Raw genomic sequence first — 21,367 nt, 5'->3', positions numbered from 1 at the left:
TCTGGAGTAAAACCAAGGGTTCATTAGTGGTTAGCTCACTATATGGGTTAACTCCAGACATTTTGTGTAAAATACAAATACTGCCACCTAGCCAAATGCTGCGATGCTATCAGCTGGGCTAACAGGTACCATCTTAACTTAGAAATCTGTGTTGCTGGCTAGAGAAACCCAGACTCTGAGGAAGAGCTGTACAGGAAAGGTTCAGAAAAGTCCACATGTCACTTGGAAAGAGGTCACTTCAATGCACAACTCATTTCTTTCCCTTTGGCAAGAGGTGTGCTAATTCCTAGCAGATTGCTTTAATGATCCTTGTTAAGGCTACTGAGACACCCAAATACTGCTTGCTGCAGTTTCTGAGATGGCCTGTCTTGACCAGCATGTGACCCTCTTGATCCAAAATTTGGTGTTTTCTAGCCTTCACAGTCAATGACTGCCATTCAGCTCTCCCAAGTTGGGAGTTGAAGCGAAAAGCTCAAATCTGTGGCTGGAATCTAGTCCTGTTTCCTCAGTGACCATCTACAAAAAATGCAAAATGGGTATGATGTTGAATACCTGTAGTCTCAGCTACTTGGAAGGCTGAAATGGAAGATCTCTTAAGCCAGAAGTTTGAGGCCAGCCTGGGCAATATAGTGAATCCAGATAACAAAAAAGAAAACAAGTGTAAACTTAGCCCTGGGCTCTCCAGCTCCTTCTTTCTATGGATGACATGATTCAGTGTATCTTGTCCTTCAGGAATTTGGTGGCATAGTTGTGATATATCCCTACAGCAGCAGTAAGGACTGAGTTATTGGAAACTCACAGCTTAGAGTCTCTTTCCCAGCTTTCACACTGTGACTTGTCAATAGAATTTGCTGGCTTTGAGCATTCATGGATAGAAGGTGTCAGGTGGCCTCTATTGGCATGTTGTAAGCTGACCCACTTTCTTGCTATGCCTGCATGGCTTCCTGGCCCTTTGATAGCCAAGAGTACTTCTAATCTTTAAGAATCATCTCTTAGTAAGAGCCCTGTTAAGAAAACCAGCTGTGTTGGGCATCAGTGGCTCACGCCTGTAATACTAACAACTCAGGAAACTGAGATCTGAGGATAGAGGTTCAAAGACAGCCAGGTAGGAAAGTCCATGAGATTCTTTCTTCCAATTAACCAGCAAAAAGCTGGAAGTAGAGCTGTGAGTGGAAAAAGCTAAGGAACAGAGTCCAGGCCCTGATTGGAGCCCCAGTGCTGGCACGAGAAAAAGAAAAAGCCAAAAAAGAAAACCAGCTGCTTCTTCATCCCAGGCTTTTCCGAACATTCAGCTAGAAATAAGATTTGAATTTTCAAACTTTTGCTGTTCTTTCCATGCTTTCTCTTTACTTACTTTGAAATCAGACATCTTTAACTGAGCAGACAACAGGGCTGTTAAGGAAAGTTTTCATTGGTATTCCCCAGGTTAGACCTATGATTGACCCCATTGTCTTCCTGCTCAAGCCTGGCAACATTTAAAATGCTTTCACTGACTTGATGCTTTGGAAGGGAGTCTAGAATTTTATGGTGGTAATACTTCTTCTGGCTGAGTTTGCTGTGCCCTATGATTAATTGCTATTATTGAAAGTTTGCCTTACAGTTTAGACTTACATCTTTTGGTTAATTTTTGCCTTAGATATGAAACCATGACCTATTCTCTTAGTAGAACAAGACTTTGTATTATATGCCTCTTAAAGTGTGAGAATTTATTTCCTGGGGGGTGATGTATGCTAAGTGGTCTCCTGAATAGTACTTATACATTTCCTTATATAGTAACTACTTAACTGACTCTCTGAAACCAGACCCCGACCCCTATACTGTAAGCAATCTTTCAGTCTGATTTGGTTTGTTTATATGTGACCAAAAATGGGGGGGGGGGGGGAAGAGTTTATCAATAGATTAAAAAAAAGAAACAGATTCCGGTCTCTATTGTATCTTTCTTTTGTTTTAGAGATTCTCAAGTCTCAGCTTGAGTGATGGTCCAGTTACAGTTCTCTGATTTTCTTCAGAAAAGTATAATAAAGGCTTACTTCCAAAGCCAGATAAAAACTTGCCTTCTGCTCTGATACTTCCTTGTGGTAATGGCTGGCCATGTAATGAAGGCCCTAGAGAAACAACTGGATCTGGCTATATAAGTGACACCAAAGTCAGAGGAAAATGTATACTTTCAGATTGTGTATAAACTTGAAAATTTTCTAAGATTTTTAGCAAAAGCAACTATACCTATTAAGTCTAATCTCTCTCTGGTGCATTTCATGGATTTCAGGCATGCTGGGATGATGTGGTGGTGGTGGTGTTGTTTTTCCTCCAGTTTTCTGAGATCTTGTTTTTCAGGGACATTTCCTGCTCCTCTCCCTGAAGGCCTTTCAGGAGTATGGTGGGTGCCAGCCCCAGAGTAGGCTCCTTCAGCAGGGCCCACGATAAAGGCTCAGGCCTCAGGTCAGCAGCACCGTCGGCTGACTTGCGAGCTCTGGCTCCCAAGCTTGACCATTCCACTGCTTCCATTTTCATGGGGGTCCAAGGGTGGGATCTGGCGGCCTGGAATAAAAAGGAGACCAAAACTGAGTTGCTTTTTCCCCAAGAAACATTGTACACACACAGGTTATCACAAAAAAATAGCTCCTCCCTTTCTTCTTTTCATTTTCCTTTCTTCTGCTGCTGCATTAAGTCAAATTTAAGAAAAAGTACCATCAGGTTCCTGACAATTTGGGCTTCCTGGGGCCAAGTAGATCTGCTTCTAGGTGGCAGCTTCCAGCTGGCCCCTCTGCCCACCCATGCATTCCTTGTTCCAGCTTTCTCACAGAGCCATGACAACATTTGTGGCCTGACTTCAACAATGAGTACTCATCCTTCTTTTCTGTGTCTCAAAATAGAAACAAGCTTAGAATTGCAATCTTCCCAGTGACACCACTCTGCTTACCCACCCTGCTCCTGCCAGTGCAATCAGATGGTTAACTAGAAAGTCCTTTTCACAGGCCTGCCTGCATAGGAAGCAGTATTTCAATGTCATGCATCAGAAATCTTAGTCTCTGGGCTGGGAAGGCGACTCAGTGCTAGAATGTTTGCCTTGCATACATGAGGCCCTGGGTTAAATTCCTCAGCACCACATAAGCAGAAAAAGCCGGAAGTGGCGCTGTGGCTCAAGTGGTAGAGTGCTAGCCTTGAGCTGAAGAGCTTCGGGACAGTGCCTAGGCCCAGAGTTCAGGCCCCATGACTGACTAAATAAATAAATAAATAAATCTTAGTCTTACTTTGTTTCATTTAAAATTATCATTTATAAATAAACACAAAGTAAAAATTAGACATGGGAAAGGGTTAGAAAATGATAGCTAAAGGATGTGGGGATTTTGAAACAATAAAAGTGTTTCAAGCAGACCGTTCTAATGGTTACACATACCTGTATTTACTAAGCCACTGAACACTACCCTTGAATTGGGTGGAAGGCATGGTATGTGAATTTCGATTCGACAAAGCCATATTTATTAAAGGTAGTGGTATCTCTTAAGTAGTCTTAAACAGACTCAGGGCCTCTCAAAAGATTTTTCACAGATCCCACCCTCACCTTGGACTGTGAAGTTCACGTGAACATCAGTGTTACAACCAGTATTATAACTCAAAGAATTTATGTTATTGCTGAAGACCATGTCACTTATGAGGGAGAGTTAGCTGTCTTGGCAAGGTAGTTTGGAAAAAAGTGGGTGGGATGAATGTGTCTCTTGTTCCCACTGGGTAATGCACCTACATGAGTGGCAGTGTAGTGTATGTCCCCATTCTGTGCTTGTGGAGAAACGCCTTCCAAGTAGGAGGCCCAATTAAAAGAAAACTTCTGCACTCATGCTCTAAGGCAAGGAAAGCAACCATGAGATCCCCAGTGATTCATGGCCATCACTCAACCAATGAAACAAAAAATAGTCAGGGGTTGGGGACTGAGGGTAAAGGGACAGCATATCTGGCTGGTCCAAATGGGTTTCAATCTTTGAGGCCCCTCTGATTGAAGAGTGGTCTTTACTGTTTTTCCTTAACTGTCAAATTAGCTTTCTCTGCTTTAAACATTTTCCTGCCTTTAATTCTTTAATTGGCAGAGAATGAGAACCCAACTCTAGGTGCTATCAGTAGTAAATGGTACAAGTAGTTCTTTGATTATAACCCCAAGCCTGTCCCACATGCACTCTTCTATTTTTCTAACACCCTTGAAAACATATAAAAAATTAGCTTTAAAAGGAAGATCTAAAAAAGCTGATTAACTAGAATAGTAGTTTTCTAAGTTTCCAGTAATTAGAAGTTGAGGGAAATTGGTTCCAAAGACAAAGTCTTCAGTATAAGCTATCTAAAGACCATCTAGAGAGCCAAAAGACGTTATCCTTCCAGTCACTGGTGGCTTATAGTTGTAATTCTATCTACTCAGGGGGTTGAGATCTGAGGATTGTGGTTCAAAACTAGGCCAGCCAGGAAAGTCTGTGAGACACTCATCTCCAAGTAATCACCAAAAAGCCAAAAGTGGAGTAGTAACTCAAGTAGCAGGGCACTAGTCTTGAGCAAAAGAGCTCAGGGACAGTGCCTAGGCACTAACTTCAAGCCCCAGGACACACACACACACACACACACACACACACACACACACACACACACCAAAGTTTCTTTGCAGAAGAGGTGGTGAGAGGAAATTTCTGAGGCTGATGCATTGCATAGACTGTAAGGTGTGGACACACAACAAAGTTCAAGCACAAAGATTTTGCTCATGGGCATGTAATTAAACATGAATGGTAGAGTTAGATCTGAGTACTAAGCACACTAAAAGTTTGTAAATTTCATTAGTCATTGCTTCTGCTATCTTGTGTAGCCAAGAGAGTTGTACAATGCTATGCAGGTATTTTCAAAACATCTCGATCCACTTGTAGAAACAAATAGCAGGGTAAGTATGCGTTTTCCTCTTCTAGACATGTTGCTTACTATTCATAACCAAAAGAAAGTAAATGCAATGCCTCTTCTACCTTGTCAGCCTACAATGGTAAACAGAGGAGAAAGTCTCCGTGATGGTCAGCACTCTAAAGATTCATCCCAGTCTCATGATGCCATTAAAGCTTTCATCTTTTCTCAGGAGCAAGTCATGTGCTCTAATGGATGACAGCACCAAGCTATACCCTATTAGCACTCCTTAAGGGTCAGCACTAGGGCTCATACCTATAATCCTAGCTACTTAGGAGGCTGAGATCTGAGGATCACAGTTCAAAGCCAGTCCAGGAAGAAAAGTCCAAAAGAAAAAACTGGAAGCAGAGCTGTGGCTTAAGTGGTAGGGCACCAGCCTTCAGTGAAAAAGCTAAGGGACAGTGCCCAGGCCTAAATTCAAGCCGCAGTACAGCTCAAAAATAAAAACAACAATACAACAACAAAAAACATCAGTTCTTGAAGTGCCCACTGACAGTGTTAAGCACCAAAACACCAAGTTTAGACTTTGCGACACAAAGATTTTTGAGGGAAATTATAATTTTGATTAGTACAAGCTATTGTACTACTTAATGTAAAAAACAAGAACTGTTTTTATAAGGAGTGAAAATTTTAGTATTGTAACAATAACAAAACTAATGCCATGTTTAGGTCAGCTTTGTGCCTTTTTTTTTTTTTGGTAAGTTGTGGGGCTTGAACTCTGGATCTGGGCACTGACCCTCAGCTCTTCAGCTCAAGGCAAGCACTCTACCACTTGAACCACAGCGCCACTTCTTGTTTTCTGAGTGATTAATTGGAGATAAGAGTCTCACAGACTTTCCTGCCTGGGCTGGCTTTAAACTGTGATCCTCAGATCTCAGCGTCCTTAGTAGCTAGGATTACAGGCATGAGCTACCAGCAGCTGGAAGCTTTGTGCTATTTTAACATAAACTTCAGCTAGCAAAACAGCACTGGCCTTTCTGCACTGCTTTACATGATTATTCTACACGCCTGTGTGCCTAAAATATAGACAAAGAATGTATGTCCATATAGAGGTGTTCTGAAAAATCTAGAAAGGAAGAGCATCATAAGCAAAACAGAAGCTAGGAGCAGGTGACTCATGCCTGTAATCCTAGCTACAGGGGTGTGTGTGTGTGTGTGTGTGGATGCATATGGGAAGGGAAGAATGATGGAAGGAATGACTGAACAGGAGGCACTGGACACTTAGATGCCACATTATCCCTTGTAACCCCCTTGTACAATCTTTTGAAGTTCAGAAAAAAAGTTTTTTTAAAAGAAAACATAAATTGTTTACTTTTAGAATTTTCCATTTAGTATTGCTAAACTACAGTTGTCTGCCAGTAACTAAACTGTAGCGAAGAGGAGACTGTTGTATTTCTCAGAGGCAGAATTACTGGAATTTCCTCAGACTTTATTTTTCTCCTTGAGTAAGAAGAGTTTTAAGATTTAAGAATCACATGCTCCAATTAAATAAACCTAGACCAGTTACTTTAAAATCTCCAAGCCTTCTTTTCCTCACCTATGTAAAGACTGTAAGAAAGAGTCAGGTACTGGTAGCTCAAACCTGTAATCCTAGCTAGCTCAGGGGAATAAGATCTAAGGATTGTGTTTCAAAGCCAGCTCTGGCAGAAAAGTCTGTGAGACTCTTATCTCCAATTAACCATCAAAAAGCAAGAAGTGGAGCTGTGATTCAAGTGGTAGAACATCAGCTTTGAGTGAAGAAGCTAAGCAAGAGCTTGATGTCCTGAATTCACTGGCACAAGAGAGGAGAAGGAGAAAAGAGGAGAGAGGAGAGAGGGAGGAAGGGAGGAAGGGAGAGAGAAAGAGAGTGACAGAGAGGGACATAGAGAGAAAGGACTCCAAATACCTCAGCAACTCTCACCCTGTATATATGACTATGGTTAACAGAGAGGGGATTAAGGGTGACGGTGTTCCAGGCAGCCAAGAGGTTCTAGGCAGGGCTCACTAATCTTAGAAGAGAAATAAATGCCTCTAGGGCTTCAAGGCCAAGTTTATGGCTAATTTTCAAAGTTCAAGTAGTAGAAGGATTTGCTTAGGATGAGTCAACCCATTCCAACTTCAGAGTGAGAAGAAAAACACTCCCATTTAAAAAGCAGGCCAGAGGAAAGCCAGGTCATTACAGTGAGGAAAGCAGCAGTAAAGGGAGGAGGAAGCAAAAGCCAACAATGCTGTGAGAACAGAATGCCAATTCCAACTTTATGATCTAAGGCATTTAGGACTTACCCAAAGGTTAACTAGACTTAGTTTCAGAAATGGACCACACAGTATTATACATCCGGGAACCCTGCTCAGTCAGTTTTATTTACTGGGCCCAGGGTTGGACAAAGACACTGATATTGAAAAGCATCCTCTCAATGTCTGTTCTCTTACAAAATGTCCTCTAAGCATACAACTTTCATAACAAGTTGTTCTCGAACATTCTAGGCCAGAATGTTTATTTTAATAAGGTTTGAATTGTGATGATTCCATTGATTTTTCTTGACAGTGGATAGTCCTGAGGAATAGCAGGTTTTATAAATGCTTCCTTAGGAATGCAAGGTGAGAAAAATTCAAACCTATACATTTTATCAGAGTCTGTAATGTATTTACATACAACAAGAATAAAACAGCATGCTTAACTACAGTTGTTCTCTTCGTGTAGTAAGTCAGCCGCTTCCTCCTCAAACTCTGGAAGCATTTTGCTGTTTGAATCAGCCCCTTTCATTCCATTCCATACTGGTTTGCTTGTCTCCTTCTCTGGGAGTTCTGCTAATGGGTATCGTGTGATTTCATTCTTTTTTTTTTTAATTATGAGAGTATATGAGGAATAAAATTTCCTCTTCCAATTTCATTATTTACTTAAATATTTTTGCTTGTAGTGGGGTTTGAACTTAGGGCCTTGCACTCTTGCTTAGCTTTTTCTACTCAAGGCTGGAGTGCTAACAGTTGAACCACACTTCTACTTCCCGTGACATCCATTCTTTTTTTTTTTGTCGGTCGTGGGGCTTGAACTCTGGGCCTGGGCGCTGTCCCTCAGCTCTTCAGCTCAAGGCGAGCGCTCTACCACTTGAGCCACTGCACCACTTCTGGCTTTTTTTTCTGCTTATATGGTGCTGAGGAATCGAACCCAGGGCCTCATGCATGCAAGGCAAGTGCTCTACCACTGAGCCACCTTCCCAGCCCCCCCATGACATCCATTCTTGATCCTGATTTTTCTGAATCATGCAGACTAGTACACTGATCAGGTTTTCTAGGGCTTGGCAGTACTTATGCTTAATAATGACAGCCAGGTCTCTATACTTAAGAGAGAAGGGTCTCTGTAGAACACTGCACAGAAAACACCCAAAGTTTGTAGAAACACTTCATTGGGGATCTGGTTTAGGTTCAAACTCTCTGTCATTCTCTCTTATGGTCATAGCATTTATTACAACATACAAGCATATAGCTATATGACTCTTTTCCTACAACTAGCATGGCATTTAATGCATAAAATATGGCAGCATGCATTTGCTAAACAAACGAAACAAGAGAAACTTTTGTAGTCTACTAGTGTTGTTCAACCTTAAGTCCTCATAGGAAGATGACTACTACATTTCACTTGATCTAATGAACCCACAAAAATATCACCTAGAACATTAGAAGAAAAGGAATAAAATTCAAGTTCAAACCATGAGGTTCTTTTTTTTTTTTTTTGTCAGTCATGGGGCTTGAACTCTGGGCCTGAGGGCTGTCCCTCAGCTCTTCAGCTCAAGACTAGCACTCTACTACTTGAGCTACAGTGCCACTTCCAGTTTTCTGGTGGTTTATTGGAAATAAGAGTGTCATGGACTTTCCTGCCCGGGCTGGCTTTGAACCACGATCCTCAGATCTCAGCCTCCTGAGTAGCTAGGATTACAGGCATGAGCCACTGGCAATTAGTTCTTTATGATTAACCAATTGCAGCTTCACTGGAGAAAGTAAAAGATAAAACTACTGGTTCTAGAGAACTTGCAATTTCCCTAGGATGGGGAGAGGGAGACGGAGACAGAGATTGAGAGACAGAGAGAGATATAGACACAGGGAGACACACACACACACACACACACACACACACACACACACACACACACAGAACATGGTCAGATGTCAAAACAATAGGAACAAACCACTAGGAACATTAAAAGTAGACTCCAGCAGGAATAATCTGAGCAAGTGAGCAGATGAAGACTCCATGAAGGTCTGAAATGGATCTGGAACAAATGAGGTCTGCAAGGAGAGAAGAGGCACCCAGGGCCAGAGTAGGAAAATATACCAAGAGGAAATAAAGACAAAGCCTACCAAGAAGCAGGCACCAGAGCCAAAACTCTACAACCCTGATATACAGGGAAGGCTAAGAGAGTAGCATGTATAGAAGGCCATCAAGATCTTGTGTCTGGAGTTGTAATGTTACAATAGGTAAGCAGCAACACAATATTCTTAGTGTTTACATTGGTATACATTATTGGTATACATTACATTGGTATACGTTACTGGTATAACCAATCCAAAATATCAAAAGTACAATGATTTCTTAGCCAATAATTTTTCTTCATTTCAACTCAAAAAGGAAACTTTTAATGATTAAGTAAAGAATCTAAGGAAGAAAAGTAAACAAGTCTTGTGTGGAATTGCACAGAAAATCATCATCATAATTCATGTATGTATAATATACGTGAAAATGAAGCCAGGTAATTCAGTGAGATAGGTGGGGTTGGGACAGATGGAGGAGAATGATGGAAGGTGTAATATTGATCAAGATATTTGTATTTGTAAGATATGTTGAATTGAAACCACTTTGTACAACTACTTGAAGATAAAGAAAGAGTCCCATGCAGCAGGATAATGTAAGTCCAGAAGTGTGACTTAGACTAGAATGCCTGCCAGAGAATGAGGTTTTGCATGAGGCTATGCTGTATTTACACCACCTGGTACAGAGTGACAGCAAAATCCTTCACCAAAAAGTTCCAGTCTTCAAATAAATGCAATATTTTGGCAAACAATATGCAGTTAAAAAGTGTACCAGCTCATGTTTAGAAAACACATTGATCTTCTGGTTTATGAATATACTGAGAATAAACAAGAAGCATTTGCATCTTTGTCCAAGTCTATGAAGTAATTTTGTTCAAGTATACCTGTTTAAAAGGCTTTTGTTTTCATTACTTGGTCTTGATTTTTTAATGCATCTTTTTTTCCCCAGGCTTATTTGTCACTGGAACATTGCTTTATGGAGCAGAGGTGTCAGCAATCTCTAGCTCTATTTTAAGCTCAGGGAGGGGCACATGTAATACAAGTAGGAACAAGTAGGGAAACAAAGTAAATGAAAAGTCTGTTGCACTATAGTCAGGTGTACTTGGAATTGTTTTAAATTAACCTGTAATTAGGCTATGAGAATCACTGTGATGAAATTTACCTGAAGGAGTAAAGAGCCAAAGGAACAGGCGCTTATAGAGAGAGAGAGACAGACAGACAGACAAAGACACAGACACACAGAGAGAGACAGAGAGGAGAAAGAAGAGGAAGCAGAGAGATAATTGGACAGACAAGATAGATAGATGCATGAATAATCAGATATAGATAGAAATAATTGTGTAGACATAGAGATAGATATAGGGAAATGGATAAAGGTAGAACCATGAATAGAGATGAATAAAGACAGAGATAGACAATAGAGAAGTAAATACGAAGATTGACATGTACAGAGATTCTGCCATAAGCTATGCATCTTGTAAGCCTTCTTGAACTAAAGCATAACAACAGAGAAACAAACAGTTGTTTATTTGATGTGAAGATGAGATGGCACGTTTCCTAAGGTCTATATAACTTTGAAGCTATGATTATATCATGCTTTAAACGAAACACATTTTTCTCAGGAAAGCAGACCGCCAGGATCTGAGGAATGTAATAATTCAGAATCTTCATCACTGGGAGCCACAAGGACTTTATTCATGAAGAGGAATGTATATTGGCTGAGCCATACAAATTAATCTTTCCGGTTAAGATAATAATTTTTGCTGCCTAGGCTTGTTGTTCTCCTGAAGTCCTTGTTTGATTTTTATTTATAATTATTTAGTGACAGTACTAGAGTTTGAACTTAGGGCTACCCACTTGCTATGCAGGCACTCTACTGCCTGAACCATACCTCTAGCCCTTTTTCCTTTGGTTATTTGTTTTTAATTTTTCAATTTTTATTGTTAGTATAAAGGTGATATACAGAAGGGTTGCAGTTACATTAGTCAGGTAATGAGTACATTTCTTTTTGGATAATGTCGCCCTTCCCTTGCTCTCCTTGGTTATTTTTGAGATAGGGTCTAATATTTTCCTGGGTTGGCCTAGTATGCAATTCTCTTATTTTATGTTTCCCTCTATAGCTGAAACTAAACTATCATGCCCAGTTTTTTCTGTTGAGATGGGGGTTTTGTAAACATCTTTTTTTTCTTTTTTTGTTCTTATAGCTGACCTAGAACTGAAATCCTCAGCTACTTCAATGTAGTTGAAATGACCAGGACATACCTCTGTATCAAGTTATTGGTTGAGATGGAGTCTCAAAAACTAGCTAAGTGGTAGAGCGCTTGCCTTGCATACATGAGGCCCTGGGTTCGATTCCCCAGCACCACATAAGCAAAAAGAAAAAAGCTGGAAGTGGCGCTGTGGCTCAAGTGATAGAGTGCTAGCCTTGAGCTGAAGAGCTGAGGGACAGCACCCAGGCCCAGAGTTCAGGCCCCCGCAACCGGACCCAAAAATAAAAAAGAAACTCCCCCCACCCCCAGCTTGCCTTAACTGAAATCCATCCTTTTAATATGTGCTCCCTGAGCATCTAGGATCACAGGCATGACCACTGGCCCCTGGCTGTAATTTTTTTAAATCTTAATAATAAACTTTCATCTATTTCAGGGAAATCTTATGGTGAATTAAAGGCACACAAAGCACTGAGCTCCCTTGGTAACCTTTTCTGTCAGTCTTCTGTTGGAGCCAGAGTTCATGCTGGAGAATGGGCTTTACAGACTACAAGGAACTATACAAACAAGAGACACTAATGCAACAGTACTGGATTGTTAATTAAAACTATCTGTAGAGGACTGGGAATGTGGCTTAGTGGTAGAGTGCTTGCCTAGCATGCATGAAGCGCTGGGTTCAATTCCTCAATACCACATAAGCAGAAAAGCCAGAAGTGGTGCTGTGGCTCAAGTAGTAGAGTGCTAGCCTTGAGCAAAAGAAGTTCAGGAATAGTACCCAGGCCCTGAGTTCAAGCCCCAGGGCTGGCCAAACCCCCCCTCCCCAAAAGAAAAAAAAAAAAAGAAAAAACCAACCAACCAACAACAACAAAAACTACCTGTAGAAACAAAAGGCTTAATAGCTGACTCTACTAGAAAGGCCTAATAACACCAGATAAGAATCAATTTAGTACCAAGTGCAGTTGGCTCACCCTTGTAATCCTAGCAGCTCAGAAGACTAAGATCTGAGGTCAGAGTTTAAAGCCAGTCCAAGCAGGACTTTGAAAAGTCCATTAAGACTTTTATCTACAATTAACCAACAAAAGCAGGAAGTGATATGATGACTCAAGTGGTAGTATCAGTCTTGAGCAAAGAAGCCAAAGTACAGTACCTAAGCCATGAATTCAAGTCTCAGTACTAGTATAAAAAAGAACAGAATGAATTTTCTCTAAAATACAGGGTCATATAATTAATTGTTGAGGGAGAACACAAGTTAGCCACTTAAGGGACAAACAGTTATTGGGAAAACCAGTTCTTGGACGGTTCTCGGAAAACCCACAATTGAAACTGCAATTATATCCCCTAGCAGCTGCCATTAGGCAAAGGGTTGAGAAACACAACTCCAGTTACTGGAAAATGGACAGGTGGGTCAAGTTCCTAGAAAAAGCACCTGTAGGGTCATAAAAAGTTAAAAAATATATTGTTTCCTATAAATATATTGTTTCCTGCATTCCTATGGTTAGTCTTATGTATCCCAACCAATGATCTGCTTGCTATGTATGATTTAACCAATCTTGTAACTACTAAGTTGGAAAGCTCCTACCCTTAACTGGAAATGATTATGCCCCTAACCAATGACCTTACCCCGAATCAGCCCGCGAAATGCTGACCAATTGCTGACCAATTATGTAGAAGCCCACAACCCTTCAACCCCCTCCTATTTGCTAGAAACCCTATAAGAACCCTACTGAACATGTCGGTGATGATTGTGAGTCTAGGATCGATCTTGCAAATAAACGACTCTTTTGCTGTTTGCATTGGTCGTGGTCTCTGGGGGTTGCTCGGGGGTCTCAAATTCAAGTCTAACATAATGAACTCAGGCAGAACCTGAGCTACCTCAGGAGTGACACTGGTACTGTTGTAAGGTGAGAAAATAGAGAAACCACATTTTTGAGAGGGCGAATCTTGGAGTCTATTAAAAGGCTGGCAACTCCATAGTGGACTCCTGTCTCAGAGACCAGCAGCCAGCAAACACACTTAACACTGTTAGGAAACTGAGCCATGAAGGCCAGAGAAGAAAGAAACAAAAACAATACCAACAAACCAGTTCAGCTCCTGGGAAGCTGAACTGGGAAGCCATGGTAACCAGAAAAGAACCAGGAGACGGGAGACATGATAGGAACACGGCAGACAGGCGACATGATGTAATGGTGCCTGAACTGGTCTGGGCCTAGATACAGTCAGCTCAGGGGGTAGAGTCACAGGAAACTCCCCATCCCAAGTAGTGGACTGACAGCTTTAGTAGCCTATTCTCCAAGTACTCTCCCCTGTCTCCAGGGATTTAGGAACACCCATCACCTGGGAGGTGGGGGGCTTCACCTTCTCTCACTATGAAGGCAGGATGCCAGACCCTGTATAGATATATTCAGGTACCAGCAGAACTTTACCATCACAACCTTCCATATAGGCTACTCAGAGGTAGGCAATTCAAGCCATTTAGGGAGTTACGGCAGAATCAGAGCATTCCCTATGCAAAGCTTTCCTAAGGCTATGACATCTGCATTGCTTTGAAGCGAACCCCTCCTAGCTCACTTTGAGCTAGGCATCACCTCTAGGCTTTCAACACTGGGTGGAGAATTCCCTCCACACAGCAAGTGGCACCAGGATGATTGTAAGAAGTTACTTTAGTACTAACAACATCTGCTTCCCCAGCCCATTCATCCCAGAAGCAGCTGAAGAGTGAGCACGTGGGATCAACAACAATGTGTTGAAGCCTTAGCAAGCTAAAGATCTGCAGTAAGGAGGCTGAGTCTAAGTAACTTCTTACAGCCATCCTGGTACTTCTTGCTGGGTGGAAGTTTTCCACCCAGTGCAGAAAAAGAGATAAGACAGGCCATTCACTGAATGCAGATGCCTAACTCCAGGTGAGCTTGGAGAGCCCAGCTTCAGAGATGCAGATGTCATAGCCTTAGGAAAGATTTGCATAGAGTATTCTGATTCTGCCTTTAGTAACTCCCTAAATGGCTTAAGATTTCCCCTATAGGGCAGGTAGAGGCTATCTTCCCTAGATGGAAAAGTTCTGCTGGTACCTGAGCTTGTTCCTGAGTATGTCCTAATAAGGTCTGCTTTTGCTTAGCCCCCACCTCAAGTATGTGGTCTTTTTGTCCTTAAAAGCTCTGTTCGAGGCTACAGATCTTTAAGACAGGAATCCATCTGCAGATCCATCTGCCTTTTAATAAAGACTCCCAGATTGACCTTTCAAAATGTGGCTTCTCTGTTTTCTCGCCATATAACATAACCACCCAGGTAGAGTTTGAGGACATCTTTCGGTTGCAGGTGTTATATAACATTAGGAAACCATACTTGTGAAGGAAGAAGGAAGGAACAGAATTAAGTCCCTGTGGTTACAGGCCCATGCTGTGAAGAAAAGCTCTAGAGCATTCCTTTGCATATTTCTTTTGAACAGAAGTTACATAGACCAGAACACCTATCTCCACTGAATTGTCCATGAGGTCAACATAAATAAATATAAACAATGCCCCCCCACCCCGAATAATTGACCTAAACTAGTATAGCAAAAATCAGATCTGTTCTGGCCTCAGAGAGATCAGCCAACTATGACCTCAAGCAGAGGCAAGAGCCAAGCTATCAGTGTCCCTTCTAGAAATGTCAGACACAAAGATGTATGAGGACAACTGCTAACTAGTGAGGGGCCCCCAGAACATGTAATGCCAGCATCTCACCAAATATAGGAACTCCTCTTAAGCTCTTTGAGGACCACTCTGATGTGTGTTGGAAATTGAGAGCCATTTCCCCTGACAGCCTTCAGCAGGTACTTCTCTGGCAGGAGCCAGAACAGAGTGTCATGATCCACTTATGAAGTCTCACAGATGCAGACCATTGTGCTAGTATGGCCATTAGTGGGAAGCATCATTGATGGGGTCATTCATGAGAAACCATGGTAAAGAAAGTGAGGCGTGAAGTTGGGTACCGGAGGCTCACATCTGTAATCCTAGCTTCTAAGGAGGCTGAGATCTGAGAATCACAGTTCAAAGCCAGCCTGGACAGGAAAGTCCCTGAGACTCTTATCTCCAATAAACCACTAGAAAACCGGAAGTGGCGCTGTGGCTCAAGTAGTAGAGTACTTGCCTTGAGCTAAAGAGCACAGGGACAGCACCCAAGCCCAGAGTTCAATCCCCACAACCGACAACAAAAAAGAAAGAAAGAAAGAAAGTGAGGCATGACATGATACAGAACTGGGCACACACAGTTGTCCCCTTTCAGGAATCAGTTTATCAGAAATGAGGAAAGGAATCCATATGTAACAGATTACCCATTTTCCAATTTCAGGTCATATGAGAGGAAGACTTTGTGTGAGTGTGTGTGGTCATCCAGCTTCCTTATTACCTGTTTGTCTAGAGTTATTCAGCTTAATGGATGACTTTGTATTTCTATATTATATCATTGCCTATTTCATCTCCTCTCCTCTCAACATACACAAAATGCTATAGAACTTGATTTTAATTATAAATACAACTAAATCTAATTATAAAAATAAATTGTAGCGGCTGGGAAGGTAGCTCTGTGGTAGAGTTCTTGCCTTGCCTGCTTGAGACCCTGGGTTTGATTCCTCAACACCACATAAGCAGAAAAAGCTGGAAGTGGCACTGTGGCTCAAGTGGTAGAGTGCTAGCCTTGAGCTGAAGAGCTGAGGGACAGCGCCCAGGCCTTGAGTTCAAGCCTCAGGATTGGCATAAATAAATAAAATTTATTTTTACAACATCATTAGTTCATTGATTAAAATGAGTTTATAGATTAATATAAACCAGAAAAAGCAGATTAAGGCATAGAATTATGGAAATTTGGAATGGAAAGGCATAAGAGAGGTGCATGCAGAGTTGGAAGTTTATGTGTGGCAACAGATAAATTTACACAGTGGATAAGTTCTACTTCCTGAGCTCTATACTCTTATCCTTTGTCTCCTTGAAGCCTAAAAATGCAAGGTAAGAGGAAACACAATTGCAAGTACTTACTGATTCCTTGAAAGAGCTCCTCAATATTAATAGCATTCTTTGCACTTGTTTCAACCACAATAGCACCTATGGATTCAGCATATTCCTTGGCATCCTTCAAGGGAACCTCCCTGAAAAACAGGTCAAACCCAGAGAGAAATGAATGCTTGATTGTAAAATATAAAATATCTCCCAATGATCCCAATAGTACAGGTGGAAAGAACACCTTTATTTTTGTATAGAATAACAATTTAATTGCTTAGCAAATATAACACCTAGTGAATCCTAAAACTTATGAGTACCACTATTTCATCTCATCATTTTATCAATAGAAAAAAACAGTGGTACTCATAAGGATCCTACAACTAACCCTCCCCTCTAGGACACTGAGGGACAGCTCAATTGTCTTTTACATACCAAGGAAAACCCGTGACATAATCAGACAATTTGGAAATGAAAATGGCTGTAGCAATGGTGGGGTTAAGCATGTCTGAATTTTCATCTTTTAAAGGCAGTTGCCATAAATTTTTAGGAAATAAAATCTAAATAAAAAAATCTTTAAAAAAAAATCTATTTTCAATGTAAAGATGCTGTGGTAGAGACAAAGATTAAAAAGACACAAAACCAAGCCAGCGGTAGTGATTCACAGCATAATCCTACCTACTTAGGCGGTTAAGGGTTGAGGATTATGGTTGGAAGCTGGTCTGGGCAGGAAAAGTCTGTACGATTCTTGCCTCCAATTAGCCAGCATAAAAACTGGAAGTGGAGCTGTAGCTTTGGTGGTAGAGTAACAGCCTTGAGCAACAAAGCTATGGAAAAGAATCAAGCCCTGAGTCCAAGCCCTAATCCTGAAGTAAGGTAGCTGAGCCTACATAATTTCTTGCAGACATTCTGGTGCCTAGGCAGGAGATGGGGGCTGTTCACCCAGCTCCAAAGCCTAGATATGAGACAAGACATCCTTTGAAGTGCAGATGCCTGGCTCATTGGGGTGAGCTAGGAGGGCTCTGCTTTAGAGAAATGCAGATGTCATAGCCTTTGGAAAGCTGAAGCTCTGATTCTGCACTGATTAGCTCCCTAAATGGTTTGAATCACCAGCCTCTGAGTAACCTAAGCATATAGAAGGTTAAGGCCTATCTTCCCTGGATGGAAAAGTTCTGCTGGTACCAGAGTATATCCATTTAAGGTCTGGCATCTAGTCATCATGGTAGGGGTCGGGAGCATGACCCTTCTCAGATGAATGGTGTGTCTGTATCCCTGGAGACAGGGGTGGACACTTGGCTGATAGGTTGCTGAACCTGTCAGTTCAGTGCCTGGGGCTGGAAATGTCCTGTGACCCTGCCCCCTACCCTGATCCTATTTAGGCCTGGAACAGCATAGGTGCCAGGACACCATATATGTGTCTCTGTGATCATGTCCTGTCTCCTGTCTCCTGGCTCGTCTTCAGTGGTCATGGCATCCCAACTGAGAGCTGAATTGGTCTGTTGGTATTGTTTTTGTTCTTTCTTTCCAATCTGGCCTTTTTCCTAACCGTGTTATGTGTTTTTGGGGGCTGCAGGCCTTTATAACAACTGGCTGTCTGTGGCCTGCTAACTGTGTAATAAAGACTCCAAAATTCCATCTATCAAAATGTGGCTTCTGGGATAGTTCACCTTACAACAGATGAGGGCTCGTCCAGAATCCCAGTGCCAGCACAAAAAATAAAACTAAAAAATATTTCTTATTATCTAGAAATTCTTGCATTTACTCAGTAAATATTTATTGAGCAGGTCTTGTATGACAGTCCTCCTAGGCGTTAGGGCATACAGTAGTCTCTACCTTGTAGAGTGTACATGTCAGAACAGAGACAAACAGAACACATCCACGGTCACTTGAATACACATACTGTAACATAAACTGCCTCAAGAGTAAAAAGCAACGTGTTTTGATTGAATGACATCATCTGAAATGTGACTATGAAGGCAAAGTAGGCCCAAGGGAGAGAGAGTTCATCTATTCCCTGATGTTATTAAAGGTAGATTCCACAGCCAATATTGCCTAGATTTTATGGTGATTATACATATGAAGTGTCTGGTTCTGAGAAAGGAATGACCCCGCAGAATGGTGGCAAGTGGGCAGGAGGCATATGTAACCAGTCTTATACTCAAGAATAGAAATGATAAGCTATCTCCATTGGTTAAGGGGATCTGGAAGATTTCCTATGGGCGTGAGAGCAAATGCAACTGGTTAGAACAGGAAAAGAAAAAGGAACACAATCAACGCTGGAAAGGGAAAGAGAAGAGACTGTATCCATCTTCTTCCCTGTCCTCTTCTCACTGAAAATGTCTCATCAACAGTTTTGACTGGTCTGTAAAGTTACAAAGCAAAGTGTACCTTGGCATTCAAACTCTCATGAAGCCCAAATCATACTAGAGGAAGACTTTCCAGGTTCTAGAAGAGAAGGGTCAAACCATATGAAAGGCAGTTGTCACACCACTCAAAGCCAGAACCTGTCCGTTGGAATCAGTGGGTCTCAGTCATCTTTACTTTAGATGCTGTAAGAAAATAGGTGCTCCAAAACCCATCTTCATTGTTTTTAATAGACCAGCCCCTGGCCTGACACAGGGATTGTTCTTGAGGATTTTTGTCAATCACTTTTACATTTGCAAGATTCCAGAATAAAATATTTCCTCTGTTCAATTTGGCTTGTTATCCTGTGTGTGTGTATGTGTGTGTCTGTGTCTGTGTGTGCATGTGCGTACGTATGCATGCACACTGGGGCTTGAACTCAGAGCCTCAAGCTCTCACTGGGCTTTTCTGATCAAATCATAGTGTTCTACCATTTGAACTATACCTACACTTCTGGCTTTTTACTGATTAATGCATACCCTCCCTATTTACATGGCAACTTTCTACTCAGCCTTCTAAAGAGTTCTATCTTGTACCCTCCTACCCCTTCTCCAAAGAAGCTGTTCTGCCCCTCATTCCTTAACAACCTGAGCACACTGCTCTCATGATACAAGCTTCTGTCCTGTGAAACTGGCTACCCAAAGAAGCAGTGTGTTTAAGGAAGGACCATGTGGGATTTTTGTGCATCAATGTTTATTTAAACTTTGTAGCAAGTAAGTGTTGAGAATAAAATAGCATAATATGATTATAAAAGTATTTGTCCAGCTACCTATAAGTAAATACATATTTTAAAATCTGAAAAAAAAATCAGACACTTAGATCAAATGGGCTCAGGGGAAGGGAAATAAGTTGGATTTTTTCTGGAAGCCTGTATTGTTCATGTGTTATTTTATAATTTATTGTATACATTTCTTTGAGATATAGGTGAGAACTATTTGGAGCCTCACTTAGCAAAGAAAACAGCTGTTGTCATTTCTTCAAGGGTGTGAAGGCCATTATCTTACAAAAAAAGCCGAAGCACTCCAAAGTTTCTGTGTAATTGGGATAAGCAGCTGGTTGATTTAAAAATCACTGCTGAATGGACAAACTCTTGGTACCAGAGAAATAAAGCTGTATTACATTCATTTTATTGGAGGCTCATTAAATCTGGATATTTCACTATATACTTTGACAAATTTTGTTTTCCTTTTATCTGTCTAAACAAACAATTTTTAGATGGTGCTGATGGCTTACTCTGTAAATCCTTGCTCCTCAGGAGCCTGAGTCTGAACATTGAAGTTCAAAGCCAGCTAGTACAGGAAAAGTCCATGAGACTTTTATCTGCAATTAACTAGCAAAGAGCCGGAAGTGAAGGTGTGGCTCAAGTGGTAGAGTACCAGTGTTGAGTGAAAAAGGCTAGTGGAGCAGCTAGGCCCTGAGTTTAAGCTGCAGTTCTAGTGTACACACACACACACACACACACACACACACACACACACACACACACACACACACTAATTTTCCTCAAAAATGTGTTATTTTATATAATTGCCCCCTGGAAATACCAGAATAAATGTCAGTGGCTGATTTCAAAACAGTACAGAATTGTTCTGGTGCATTGGAATAAGATCCTAGTAGGCTCAAGTTGCTCTATGTTTAAGAGCTTCCCTGTTTCTGTTCACCTGCAAAGAAAATTTCTTCCTGTTGGTTTTTTTTTTCTCTGAATGAATCCTCTTACCTATCTCAGTTAAACTCTTCAGTCCTGAAACTCACCCTTCATATGACCATTTAACACACTGATCTGAACTTGGGCTTCAGACATATTGTTTGGATTTGGCTAACGGATGACCAAGAAAAAGGAGCCTAAAACATATAACCTCATGATTAGGTTCTTAGTATACTTACATATTCACCCCCAGACCTCCTATTCGAAACAGTTTTGAATGGAATGGCTCATGAGGGATGGGGGAAGGATATGTGACACAATACTATAGATTGAATTGTGTTCCTGCCCCAACCCACACATTGAAGCCTTAATCTCCAATGTGACAGGACTTGGAGTCAAGCCCTACATAGAAGTGATTAAGCTTAAAGGAGGTCAGAGGGTAGAGTCCTGTCCAAAAAGATCAGTGTACTTGTAATAAAAGGCAACAGAGAGTTTGTTCTGTGTCTGTGTGGATACAGAGAAGGGCCACATGAATACACAGCAAGATGGTGACTTGGAAAGAGATCTCAGAACAAATCCCACCTTGGTGGCATCCTGATCTTAGACTTCCTAGCCTCCAGCACTGTGAGAAAGGAAACTTCTCTCCCACAAGCATGTGTGCTGTTTTATTCTGTCAATGCTAGCAGACGAGTACACAGAAGGAAGTCAAGTAAATAGGCTGAAATTCAAGCAAATTCAAGCCAGGAAATTAGCTGTATAGTAGAAGCATCAGAAGCAAACCACAGGTCAACTGAGACACATTTTTACTGAAATGTCAAGAGCTTACTATAGGTTCTCGGCTGTAAACATCAGTCCTGGTCACAAAGGGCAGACTGTCATGAATTTAAATTCTAGTTTAGCCATTGACTAACTAACCATCTGTTTTGGACAAA

At 41.3% G+C, this 21,367-nt stretch overlaps 1 protein-coding gene across 1 annotated transcript in view; it reads right to left on the bottom strand.

Annotated features, from left to right (window-relative positions):
- Positions 1-2,331: 2,331 nt before the first annotated feature.
- The window catches only part of Rab31 (RAB31, member RAS oncogene family), a 143,100-nt gene continuing 124,064 nt past the window's right edge, over positions 2,332-21,367 (bottom strand). The window contains exons 6-7 of the mRNA XM_042683684.1: positions 16,427-16,536; positions 2,332-2,538 (exon numbers count right to left, since the gene is read on the bottom strand). Of these exons, the coding sequence (XP_042539618.1) occupies positions 2,441-2,538; positions 16,427-16,536 (208 nt within the window). The 3' untranslated portion in view covers positions 2,332-2,440. The remainder of the gene's footprint in view (positions 2,539-16,426; positions 16,537-21,367) is intronic.

The sequence above is a fragment of the Dipodomys spectabilis genome, unplaced genomic scaffold, assembly GCF_019054845.1.
Source record: "Dipodomys spectabilis isolate Male_0828 unplaced genomic scaffold, ASM1905484v1 ptg000083l, whole genome shotgun sequence".
NCBI lineage: Eukaryota > Metazoa > Chordata > Mammalia > Rodentia > Heteromyidae > Dipodomys > Dipodomys spectabilis.
This window is presented reverse-complemented; position numbering and strand designations above follow the sequence as displayed.